This window comes from Pyrgilauda ruficollis, unplaced genomic scaffold (assembly GCF_017590135.1).
Source record: "Pyrgilauda ruficollis isolate IOZ18807 unplaced genomic scaffold, ASM1759013v1 scaffold40, whole genome shotgun sequence".
Classification (NCBI taxonomy): domain Eukaryota; kingdom Metazoa; phylum Chordata; class Aves; order Passeriformes; family Passeridae; genus Pyrgilauda; species Pyrgilauda ruficollis.
This window is the reverse complement of record NW_024525490.1, coordinates 4,098,150-4,111,041: the sequence shown is the minus strand read 5'-3', so window position 1 is coordinate 4,111,041 and position 12,892 is coordinate 4,098,150. Positions and strand designations below refer to the sequence as shown.

The window sequence follows — 12,892 nt, the reverse complement described above, 5'->3', positions numbered from 1 at the left end:
AATCCCTAGTGAGGGAATGTGATGGTCTTTGTGGTAAATACAGGAAAGATGGTGTAAACACTCGCCTTGGTTGGTCAGTTTGTGTTAACAAAGACATATTTTTAATTAGGTATGGAATCCCAGTCTTCCACAGCTGGCTGAAAAGGGCCCCAGTGATGAAACTTTCTAATTTATGTTTGAGCCCAAAAGGCAAAAATTGCACTAGATTAAATAGTGGGTGCTGCTGAGTAGTATAAACTAGAACTAAATCAAGAGAGTTAGGTATCAGAACTTGTAGAGTTTCTCTAAGCAGGAATTTTCATTCAATGCACTTAGAAAATTACATAAAATAAATAGTTTTTTAATTTACTTGAAATATTTCTTGAACTACTTATTTTAAGGGCATTTCTAATAGTGTGCACATAGTGAACAGCTGGTATATGTTTACTGCCAGGTGCTTGAGGTGATGGCATATTACATCAGGAAAACATTTCTACATCTAGAGAATTCTAGTAAATGTGTGATGACTAATTTTTTGCTCAGGTATATATGTCTGCAAACAAAATAGTCATAATTCCAGAATCACTTTATATTGAGCCTATTTAAGACTCGTGCTTTTAATAATTTTAATTGAGGTGGTAGGGGTTTTTAAATAGGATAATAATTCTCAACATAAGTGTCATTAGTGAGCAAAACTTAGGTAACATTGTTAACAAGCTGTTAAAATATTGTATTCTTAAATTATATAGCCACTGAAGAACAACCATTATAGAATCAGTAAATCCAGATATGATTCCATAGACAGTTATCTATCTGAATGTGGTGAGAAATACAATGACATTGATTTGACAATAGACAAAGATATCTACGAGCACCTAATAAAGGAAGGTAAGTGTTTGCTTCATTATGAGCAGGTTAAGAATTATGTTTGCAGTATGTGGGGATATTTTACGGTTTTTGTTGTTGTTTGTTACAAACACTGTGCAGCTCTCAAGAGTGACTCATACTCAGGAAGTAGCTGTGCAGAGTGGTCTTGAGAGTTGTTTAAAAAGGATTCATTTGTAACAGAAACTGTCCCTAATGCAACAAACTGAGTTTCTCAAGCTGGAATTAATGTTTTATTTTTATGGAGAGAGCCGAACTGGTTTAGGAAACAGGGCACAGAATGCATCAGAAAACGGGAAGAATGGTAGCTGCACCAATACTGCCATTTCCAAACAAGAGCCTGTTTGATTTGGGGGTTTTTGCTCTTTTTAATCATTTCCTTCCTTCCTGAAGTCATCACTGTAACAGGATGTGGTGGGCTGAGGTAGCACTGCAGTGTTAGATGTTTTCAGTCTTGAAAAAAAAAAAAATTCCTGGAGCCTGTTTTGATATGTATGAATTTTTGTTTGAATTTTCATTTTGTAGGTATTGACCACCTTTTGGCACAGCATATTGCACACTTGTTCATTCGAGACCCATTGACTTTGTTTGAGGAGAAAATACATCTAGATGATGCAAATGAATCCGACCATTTTGAGGTTATGTCTAATTTAGAGGAATTTAATAAATATAGATATATATATAATTGCTTATCTTCATAATACTAAATTGGAGGATGGTTGTATTAGCTAAGAATTTTTTGTTAATTTTTCACTTGAGGTAGTTTTAGCATATGACTTTGCAGTTGTAAGCTGCAAAGTCATTCATTTTATCTTTTATTTAGAAGGTGATAGCTTATACTTTAAACTAAATAAAATATGAAGAGCCTATGCTATGTATATAAATGAGCCTATAGCTATGTATATAAATGTTAAGGGGAACTGTCAATTTTTAAAGCTTCCTGAAACCTGGTTTATATTTCATTTATGTAGAAATCTCTCTTTTGCAGCTTTATGGGGTAATAGCTGTGGTAATGTTAGGCCTTTTTAGTTCAGGATGTGTCAGCCCCTCATGAAAAAATAAAGTCAGCTGCATGCCAGTCCCTTAGTATCTTGTACATAACAGTCAATCAAAACAGCATGAGAAAGTACAACGTATTTGCTCCTAGGTTGGGTAGTTGTACTGTGGGCTTTAGGAAATTACAGCACTTACTTGGGAACCACTTCTCTAATCTGCTACGCTGTTCCATGGAAAACACTAAGACTCTAGTTATCTGCTTATTTTTCTTCAATTATATTATAGAATGATGTGCATCTTGATTGTGACAGATTATTTCATGTGCTTTGCAGAATATTCAGTCTACAAACTGGCAGACAATGAGGTTTAAGCCACCACCTCCAAATTCAGATATTGGATGGAGAGTGGAATTCAGACCTATGGAGGTAAGGAAGACATCAGTATGTACAAGAGCACATTTCCTTTTAAGTGGAAAAGTACCAGGCATTCTGCCATCCAGTATCAAACTCCTGTTACTTGTGCTGTGTTTTCTCCCCTTTGATTTGCTAGATGCAAGTGAAGTGGACAGCACTATTTAATCTGACATGGACTGTGGGAATGTAACTGACAGGAGAATCCACTGCAGTACATCAATGCATGCTAATGGATTTGGGGTGATGGGGAAAGGAATTAGGCTTGTATTAAAGCAGCAGCAAACAAAGCCCCATTTAGCTTCTAGAGACTGTATTTCTCTAGTACATTTCCTGGTACTGAACAATTCCACTGTCACAGTTCTGGTTTTTTCACAAAGTGCTTTTATTCTATAGTTGTCTGTTTATAAGCTCTCTGAATTTAATCCTTTTAGAGTGGAAATTTAAATGCTGCTATACTTCTGTAATTAGAGAGCCTGAAGGTGCAGGTTGTTAGTATTTTGAAACACAAATGTGCTTTGCATCGAATTGCAGGGTTGAGTTTGTTGCAGCATGTGCGTGCTTTGTGCGCTGGAAGTCACTGCTGGTGATTGCACACGTGGATCGCCCCTCGGCGAGTACAGCGTGTGTGAACACAAGTGCCAGCATGAACATCGGAGTCAGCTGGTCCAGACTGTCCTTGCATGAGTGTGTTCCCACTAAAGTAATTGAATCTCTACTCCTTTCATGTCTAGGTCCAGTTAACAGACTTCGAGAACTCTGCTTATGTTGTGTTTGTGGTATTGCTAACCAGAGTGATTCTGTCATATAAACTGGACTTTCTCATTCCTTTGTCCAAGGTAGGTGTGAAAGATCAGATCTGTTAGAGCTAAATGTAATGCATCAAGTCTGATTTTTATCCCCTGCAAGCTAGGAAATAATATTTGTCCACTTACAGAACAGTCATTTTTCTCTTCCTGTCAGTTTTCATCTGTACCAGTACTTTGAATTAATGTAAACTCTACAATATTAAACAAATATTTTACTGCTGTCTCATGGAATTAAACATCAACAAATGCTGTAGGAATTTCTGTGGTGCCTGGCATGGAACTACTGCAGAAATGTTAAGAAATAGCATTGTCACAGGGCTGTTTTGAGGCTGGGAAAGGGCATGTTTCCCCCATTTTTACATGGAGAGGAGAAATATGTGGAACTCAAAAACTTTAGACTTATCTTAACATGAATATTGCCTATGTCTGATGCTCTTACTCTGTGTTTTGTTTATATCTAGTGGGGAGGGAAAGGAGGAATTCAGCATGCTTAGTGTTACACAGGATTTGACTGGAAACAAACACTGCTGATTCTGGTCACAACTGTGGCTTGTCTTTAGACAGACAAGCCATGCAAAATGTACTTTTTCCTTAATCTTGCCCTCACAACTGCTGAACTGTTTTGTGTCAAACTGTCCTTGCATGTCCTTTTTCTGAGGCACTTTACCAAAAAATGTCTTTTTAGATGGATGCTCCTGTGATGTTATAGGTAGCTTTAAAAAAGATCTTGAAGGGCAGGAGGCTTTTGACACTATGCTAGAAAATCCAGCATAGCCATAGGTATCGATACCAGTGGCTTTCATAGAGTTTTTTTAATTGAAATGGAGAAAAATATTGAAGTTGTAAATTTACAGTAATCATGCCATACATACATGGTATGATTTGGTATGACTTCTAAAAGGAGATGTCAGGGAGTTCAGACTCCATGAATAATCCAGCAATTTAGCAGTTAGATTACATAAATACATTGTTATTTGAGTGTCTCAAAAGCACAAAACTTTTAACTGCCAGTTAAGAATGAATAAGAGATCAGGTGGTGAAAGAACCTGAACAGAATTGGAGCGCTGGGGGGCTTAAAATTGCTTGAGCTTGCCAAGCAATTTGGCAGGTAATACAACACAGAATTGCACAACCATTGGTAAGCCTGCCTCTTTCAAGTAAAATAATAGGGGGTTATGGGGCTAATCTCACACTAATCTTGGCTGTCTGATTGAATGTGGTTGAACACTCATCAGCTGGGACTGGAGTTCTTTCAAACTTTCAAAGCAACCTGTTGTGTAAATAGGTTTCATAATATAAAATTAATTGAAAACAAAGGTTTGAAAGGTAAGAAGTAAATGAAGATTTTGCATAGCCTTTAGTTAAATATCAGACAAAGAATTCAGCAAATTATATCTCTTTTTCTGAAGACAGTATGGCAAAGCTAATGTCCAGAAGCTGTATGATGTTAATTAATTCCCTGAGAACACACCAACCAAAGAACTTTGACAAAATCTTCCATCCAGAAAGACAGAGCAATGCTTATGTCATTCGCAGAGCAAATGTTGTAGTTTTCAGGAGAAGCCTGAAATTAAGAACTTTCTTTGCTGGCAATCTAAGTTTAAATAGCTAACATGTTTGGGATGGAATAGATACAACTCTCATACAAACTTACTTGAATGCTGTTTCTGAATGTTTGTTTAATACCGTGATAATTCTTCTAAAGATAGTGATGATTTTGTTAATCAAAGCAGCAAATTATGGCTAGGGAAATTGAAATTTTTTTCTTTCATTCTTAGTTAAATTGCATCGAAATATGCAAAGTAGTCTTCCAGAAGGGATGTAACCTGTTAATTGTAACTGTTCCTGTGTTTTCATCCAAACTGAAATTAGCATAGCATGTTCTCTAACATGATACCATTACCTATTCTGCTGGAGACCCAGTTTCATAAAATGTCATCTGTTGGTGGGTTTGTCCTGGACACTGAAGAATGAAATAAAATTTAGCTTCACAGTTTGACCTTGTGTGATGAAATGGTAAGAAATACAGTATCTATTTCAACTTACAAAACACAAATGTGACAGTTTGGTAGAATCCAGCTTTTCTAAAATGTTGCAGATCTCTGAAATGTTTTTTTTGCCAGGTGGATGAAAACATGAAGGTGGCCCAGAAAAGAGATGCTGTACGACAGGGAATGTTTTACTTCAGAAAAGATATATGCAAAGGTATCACATCAAGTAATCTGACTAACATTGTTGTGGCTGTTTAGAACATGTCTTGCCTTTTAACCATTTTTTTCCTTTCCCTTTGTCACACGCGAAGGTGGAAATGCTGTTTTGGATGGATGTGGCTCTGCACAGAATGGGACAGGCACTGACAAAGAAGAGTACACCTTAATGAGCATTGACACAATTATCAATGGGAAGGTAATAGCCTCTTCTACCTGGAACACATTCTGTTCTACCCTCCCAGAAACCAGACTGAGTGTTTTATGCTAATTCTGTTATCTTTCACAGGAAGGAGTCTTTCCTGGTTTGATCCCAATTTTGAATTCCTATCTTGAAAACATGGAAGTGGATGTGGATACAAGATGCACCATCCTAAACTATCTGAAGCTAATCAAAAAGAGAGCCTCTGGTATGTTTGATATTTTTGGACATTGACTTTCTTGACATTTTTCTACTTTCAGTTGGATAAGACTGATGGGACCTGTGGATGTCTCATTAGCTGTTGAATCATTAGAGCAAAGGACTGGAGTGTGTTCTCTGGCTTAAATGTTGTCCTGTCTGTTTTTGATCTTTAATGTTTAGTGATCCATTTTAGAACTTAAATTCAGAGTAATTGATAGAGTAACAATCATGGTTTAGGGGGTAGTATGTACCCAGTCCTCGATTTTGCTTTTCAACACCATTTACTGCTGTTTTGCCACTGTGTTGTCCACTTTATAGTAGTTTAAACATACACTAGTCCACTTTGCCTTGTCACTTGAGTGTTGTAAGAGTATTCAAGGCTGGGTCTGACAGCTTGCCTGATACGACTGGTGTGACTCCAAAGTGTAAACTCAGGTCTGCTAGACCATGGGACCTAGACTTTAGCTCACTGATATGGTCCTTCTGTAAGTAGCAGAACTCCTTCAAGGCAGAGCAGAGCAGGCTCTTCCACAGTCTTTCCCATGTTGCAATGTTTTTCAAGACAGGTGTATAATGACTGTATTTCTTCTTAAAATGCAGCAGTGTAATGAGTAAAAGATGCAGGCTAAACTTAATTCAGAGCTGTGTGCTTAGCTCAGTCTGCACCAACTTTTTAACTTTTCTGTGTAAATCCCCTGCATAACTGCATTGATGTAAATTCAGCTAGATAGTTAATTATAGCCTCCTAAGTCAATAATGGGGTTTTTTCTTAGCCCTCTTCCCCACCGCCCCCCCCACCCCAGTTTTAAACTAAAGTGCTGCATTCCTTTTTAATTCCTGAAAATTGCTGTAGAAGCTTCTAGGTAAAGACCTTTCCAAAGCTGAGGTGGAAATCAGGATTTTGTCTTACCTGGTAATTCACTACTTCAGCAGTTCTTCAGAATGGTAACATGCTTTTAAACATTCCCTTATCTGTTGTTTGGGGTCTCTTTTCCTTCAGAGAAGTGATCTTGAGAAAACAAGGAATCCATAACTGTAGTAGGCCTTTTTCCTGAGGCCTAGTGACCAGCTGCAGGTGTTCCCCACCAAAGAAAAGCTTTGCTACCTGGTGCAAAGTTGCAGTCATCGCAAAAGGCAGCTTCTGTGTTTACACAGACCTAAAAGCTGTGAGAGTAAGGTTGATAAGAGTGTAGGGTTTATAGTTCAGGTCTTACGAACTGAAATGACTTTTAAATGAAGCTTCTTAAGAGCTAGAATTCACAGAATAAAAAAGCATTAGGTATTGTATTACTGTGCCATGATATTTCTCAGTTGTGAACTTTGGATTATTCCAGTTTACTCTTTATCTTAAATCAAATGTTCCTTATCCACAGCCTATTTTGTATGAGTCCTATCCACAAAAAGTGGCCATTTTTCAGATTTCTCCAATGGTGAGCACAGCATTCATGAGTTAAGACCACCAACACCTTAGTTGCTGTAGCCTTCCCTGGCATAATTCATTTGAGCTTCAGTCACCTCCTCTCCTGCAGCACAGCAAGGTATTACCCTCCTGGTCTGTGTATAGCTGGTGTGTGACTGCCACCACTCAGTGAGACTCTACAGATCTGCTAGGCAACTGCTGACCACCACCAATTATTAATGAAAGCAGTACTGAGGTAGCAGCACCAAGTGGTCCTTGTCCTGGTGTGCTCTCCTGGCTGCCTGCGGTGCAGTAATCACAGAGCTTGATGAGCATTCACAGATGTGATTTCCATGATGTTTGCCTTGCCTTTCTTGAAGCACTTACACTTTTGCTCCCCCTAAAGTCATATAATAAGAAATTACACACTTCTATTATATGCTTTTTGACAAAACTAATTCTGTAGTTTTTCATGTTTAAATGCTCTTCACAGTTATTCCATGATATGCCTTCTAGTTCCTGTGTTGTAGGATCACGTTTATCTGCTCACTTGTCATCAGCATTCATAATTGTGTGGACCTCTCCAGTATGTTGCTGCTCCTGAACTTACAGTTGCCTTTGCCTCTCCTTGCCTGGAAGGTGTCTCACACCTTGTCGGTCGGTGGTGCCATAGTCCCGTAGGTAGCTGCGCGGGCTGCGGGCTGCGCTCCCGGTGCGGGGCTGCCTGGCCGCTAGGTGTCCGTGTTGCTGTGCGCTGGACGCGGCCCGGCTGCGGCAGCGCCGGCGCCTGCACGGCTGGCGCTTCAGTCGTGTCTCTTCCTTCTTCGCTCATCTCCTGCCTCCACTGACTTTCCTGCAGGCCCCCTGCTTCTCGTTGGTGTCAGAAAGTTTTCATGTTGAGTTTTTAGTGCCTTCAACAAATAAAGCCTCTTCGGTAATTTTTTTCCTGACTTCTTATGTAGAAGTGTAAACTCTGGCCTCATTCCTTTAAAACATTACTTCTGTTTTTTGAAGCACATTTTGATTTCTAGTAACCTTTTTTATTCTTCTTTTCTTCCCAGTACTTTTCTGCAATTTTTCTGATTTATCTTCATGTACATCTGTTCAAGACCACTGCTAGGATATTTTTAAATAATGTCGGATTATTTTTACTTTTTTATTTGTGTGTTCCTTCATGCTTTCCCTAACTTGATTCCTCTTGCTTTTTATAATATTCTTAAGCCAAAGACTTCTGTAGTGGAAGCCCTTGACTCTTTCCACTCTCACAGTGAAGCTGATGTTCTGGTAGCTAGCCATGGAAGTTTTTCTAGGCTCTTTGAGCATCCCATCAGCCCATCGTAATGTCTTAACGGTCAGACTCACCTTAAACTTGTAGTAGTTAAGGTTTGCTTACATGTACTGCATTCAGGAGCAAGATTCAGCAGCCTGGACTCTGGTGTGCAGCCAGCCCCCAGCTGCTGCTTCATGGGGATACCAGTCTCCTGCAAGTGGTGTGTGTCATTCAGTGACCTTTTACAGAGGTGCTGGGGGCCCTTAGGTACCTGCTGACCAACCCAAGAACTGTGGAGTGAAGCAGAGGCACTGTGTACAAACCAGAAATTGGTGTAATTGAGAACCAGCCTATTTTTTGCTGGAGTAGCTGCCAGAGGGAGAAAGAATAATAAGCCCAGGTTGACTGATCAAAACTAGCAGCTCAGTTGGATGGATCAACTACAAACTTATTTTATATAAATGTAGTGGTGCAGAGGTGTCTGTGAATTCATCTCAGCCAGATTATCTGTTAAATGAACTGTTTAAGACCTTCTGCAGTACAATCTGTTAGTAGCACCTGTTCCAGTTGCTGCGTCTCTCTGCATTGTGTCATTGGAACATCTGAAAGTTGGAAAATTGCACCAGATAAGTGTCTTTTAGACCATCAGGGATATGCCAGCTTAATTGTGCCGCAATTTAGCCATATTTGAAAACCAAAAAGTATAGGAATGTATTTCTCATGGAAGCATGGACTACTCATTGTGTATATAATGTACAGAACTCTAGGTGTTCTACTGCTAAATTGGATGTATAAACTGTGAAATTTAATTTCCTCTTGCCCACAGGAGAATTAATGACAGTTGCTCGATGGATGAGGGAATTCATCGCACAGCATCCGGACTACAAGCAGGACAGTGTGATAACTGATGAAATTAATTACAGCCTTATGTGGAAGTGCAACCAAATCGCTCAAGGCCAGGCAGAGTGTCCTGAACTATTGGGGGTAGGATTTAATAAGAAACAAAGTGGAAATAAAACTGACTCTTTGTAATGAATGAATGAATGCTCCTTAAATAATAAAAAGATTAAGCCTTTTAGCAAAGCACTAGCAAAGATACTGTGAATCTGGTACAGTTTCATGGTGTGAAGACCAAAACAGGGATACTGCACTATAAAGTGGGCCAATCTGCCTAAATATTCATTTAAGGCATCCTAAATAGGCATATTCTTATTGTTAAGGTTTATACAATATACATGTAAATAGTAAAATATTTTTATGATTAACATCAATGTATTTTAATAACATTGTAACTAAGGTTATTGTGAATTAGCTTGTAACTTTTTTATGCTTAATATAGAAAAATTGTCATGAACAGCTTTGTAAATGTAATGGTACTTGTATATTATATGCATTCCAGTTACTGAATGTTTACTGTAATTTTTTTAACCTGGAATGTGCTAAGTAATTTACCTTATTGTGTAAGAAAAAAAAATCCTTCTGGATCTACCTGAATCACAGATACTTCTTCCTTCCATTGGGTTTTGAAAGTATGTAAGAACAGACAAATATATGTGCATCCGAGTTGTTTATCTTACAGTAGTTTCTCAGTTGCCACAAGACCTTCATCCACTTGTAAACTCTAAAACTCAGAGGAACAGATCTGTCTTTATTCAGATAATGCAAGTCAGCCTGCCTGCAGATGCAGTTATTTTCTTCCCCTCTGAAATAAGCTGCATGATGTCTCAGTTCAGAAAATCTGCCCGATTATTTCACAAAAAAGTGGTAATGGGAGATGTGTCAAAAGGAGGAGGAAATGAGAGCTGGACATACAGCTCTCTTCACAAAGGAACCAGAGACACCTGCTCTGGACTTGAGCCTGCTTGACTGCTCTTCTCTCACACTGCTGCTGTTCCCATGGTCAGTAATGACTGAAGCACAAAACCAAACTTCTGTCCATTCTTCCTGAAGGCTGAGTTTCTCATTTTGTCAATTTGTTAATTATAAATATTTTTGTCAGCATGTTTATTTTCTATAAGGTAATTTATGTAGGTGGCTGGGATTACCTACATAGCCGTAGTTATGGACAACTTAATTCCTTCTAGAAAACAGTTTAAAGAGAAATTTTGGAATGCACTAATCCTTTAAATTGAAAGCTGGTGCTGGGAGTGACTGTAATCTATTTAAATTCAGCCATTGCATCTGTAAATAAAGCAAACTTAAGGGGCCTTTTTGATTTAGCTTCTTAACTGATTTCTAAAAGTGAATTGCATTAGCGGTAGAAGATGCAAAGCTTATGGAAGCATATAAAAATACCTAAGATCTAATGAATTTTTTTAAAAGAACTAATGGAGAAACTGCAGTGAGAGGTGCACCAAGAAGCTTTCACATACTGAATTACACTTCATTCTGTGTTCACAGGTGTGCTTTAGAGAATAAAAAGAATACTCTTCCTCTGCAGTGGTGAATTTGTTTTAATTAAGATGTAGGCATATGCTAATTTAGTTTCTGTAATAAGGAAATAAAAATAAAATTTGCAGTATGTATTGGTCACTTGCATGACTTGAACCCACATTTTTAGATTCAAAAAAGGAGGAGTTGCATACCTGGCAGGTATGCAACTCACCCAGACTTACTTTGTTCACAGTGGAGCTTCTCAGGACTCAGACAAATGGTCTGACACTCCTACAGCAAAGAAGTCCTTGCTATTGTTAAAATGGTAACATCTGTCTGATTGCACAGCATGAGCCACCATGCTTGGAAAACCCTTAAAATAATTGTAATGGTTTTCTGCTGGTACTGCTTCAATGCATGTCCTTATTCCCTTTCAGTTGACATTGAATCTCCCTTCTGGCGAAATATGTGTCCTGTAAGATAGAGAACATTTTGTTATGATGGAAGTTTCCCTCCTGATTTCTTGTGTGCATGTTTCCAGAAGGGGATGAGTGAGATCAAACACACAAAGCTGCTTCTGGTTTTTGAGGCATGCATGGTTGCAGTGTCTAAGCATTGTACATTCACTAGATGAAGAGTTCAGGTATGTGATCCAGCCTGTTCTTTATAGTGTGAAGGCTGTCAGTGCAAACCAGAGTTGCTGCAGGGACAGGGGGCAAGCTTTGCCACCGTCTTTGAATACAGCTTAGAGGTGACTCTGTTCTGGTGGCTCTGCGCACACTCTGAGGTAGAGAAGCAAACCCTAGTCCAAGCCTCAAGCCCTGGCTGGCCTTTTGCAGAGAGCATGAGAAACCTCTTTGGGCTATGCATACAGGACTTTTGGTTCTGCAGTCATGAAATTCTTTCATTGAAATAATGACCTTCCCATCAATCATGTGAGCAAAGGGAGGGGAAGAAATATCAGGCACCTGAGGTGAACTGTGATTGATTCCTTGCCCAAAGACTGACTGTGCATCAGTCATGGCACTTTCAGTGGTCATTGTGTTGGCCCCAGTTGAGCCCCAGTAATGTACTTCATGCCTTCCACTCCGTTTTCAGCTAGGAGATCCCATTGTGATCTCCAGAGGTCTTGATGCTATGAAATCCGATTCCAGTTTTCTCTTGCATCAGACTATTTATGTTCAAGTGTCTTTGTTTCTGGATTATTATAGTCATGCTTTTATCATGGCCTGCATCCTTAAAATGTCTCCTTTTAAATGTGCACAGAGCTCTGCAAGCAGCTTGCCTTTCTCACAGTGGTGCAAGCCTGCTCCAGCCTGGGTTCCTCCCTCCATGGGGCCACAGGTCTTGCCAGGGATTTCCCACAGGGTCCCAGCCTCCTTTGGGCATCCATCTGCTTTGCTGGGGGTTCTTCTAGGAGCTGCGGGTGGATCTCTGCATCACCATGGACCTTCATGGGCTGCAGGGGCACAGCTGCCTCACCATGGGCTGCAGGGAGTCTCACCTCTGTCACCTGGGACACCACCTTCCCCTCCTCCTTCTCTGACCTTGGTGTCTGCAGTCGTTTCTCACACATATTCTCACTCCCCTCTTCCAGCTGAGTGCTGATGTGCAGTTTTTTCCCTTTTTAAAAATGCTATTCCAGAAGCATTACCACTGTTGATGATGGGCTCAGCCTGGGCCAGCAGCAGGTCCATCGTGGAGCCACCTGCCCTTGACTCTGTTGCACATGGGGGAAGCTTCCAGCAGCTTCTCACAGAAGCCACCCCTATAGCCTGCCCAATACCAAAAGGGGGGCATGCAAATCCAATACAGTGTTCCCTGGAATAAGGTTCCCTTAGAAATGGGAATCTCCTTGTAAGGTTCTCCTAGACAGGTAAAGTTAGGAAGGCTTTGCAGGCTAAAACGCTTTCTGCACATTCCCTTTCAAGTATGAGGATTCACTCTGTACAGCAGTGGGAGCAGTAAATGCAGGTTTCTGCAGCTTGTGTAGCAGCATTGTGTCTCCAAAGCAATGTCTTTCCCAAAGAAAAGTGTAACTGCAAATGCTGGCTTATGAATTGAACAACTGGGCAAGACACTATGGCTTATGTTAAGTAAGAAATGGCTATAAACTCTTCTCTCAGTCTTTCAAAACAATGTTAATTTAGTCATTGAACTT

At 39.7% G+C, this 12,892-nt stretch overlaps 1 protein-coding gene across 2 annotated transcripts in view; it reads left to right on the top strand.

The window, feature by feature from the left end:
- The window catches only part of GCLC (glutamate-cysteine ligase catalytic subunit), a 36,740-nt gene extending 25,861 nt beyond the window's left edge, over positions 1–10,879 (top strand). Inside the window, exons 9-16 of one of the 2 annotated variants that reach the window (XM_041477338.1) lie at positions 729–867; positions 1,390–1,502; positions 2,193–2,285; positions 3,005–3,109; positions 5,203–5,284; positions 5,382–5,485; positions 5,576–5,696; positions 9,185–10,879. In XM_041477338.1, the coding sequence (XP_041333272.1) occupies positions 729–867; positions 1,390–1,502; positions 2,193–2,285; positions 3,005–3,109; positions 5,203–5,284; positions 5,382–5,485; positions 5,576–5,696; positions 9,185–9,390 (963 nt within the window). In that variant the 3' untranslated portion in view covers positions 9,391–10,879. The remainder of the gene's footprint in view (positions 1–728; positions 868–1,389; positions 1,503–2,192; positions 2,286–3,004; positions 3,110–5,202; positions 5,285–5,381; positions 5,486–5,575; positions 5,697–9,184) is intronic. The other variant, XM_041477339.1, reaches the window with a different exon arrangement.
- The last annotated feature ends 2,013 nt before the right edge of the window (positions 10,880–12,892 follow it).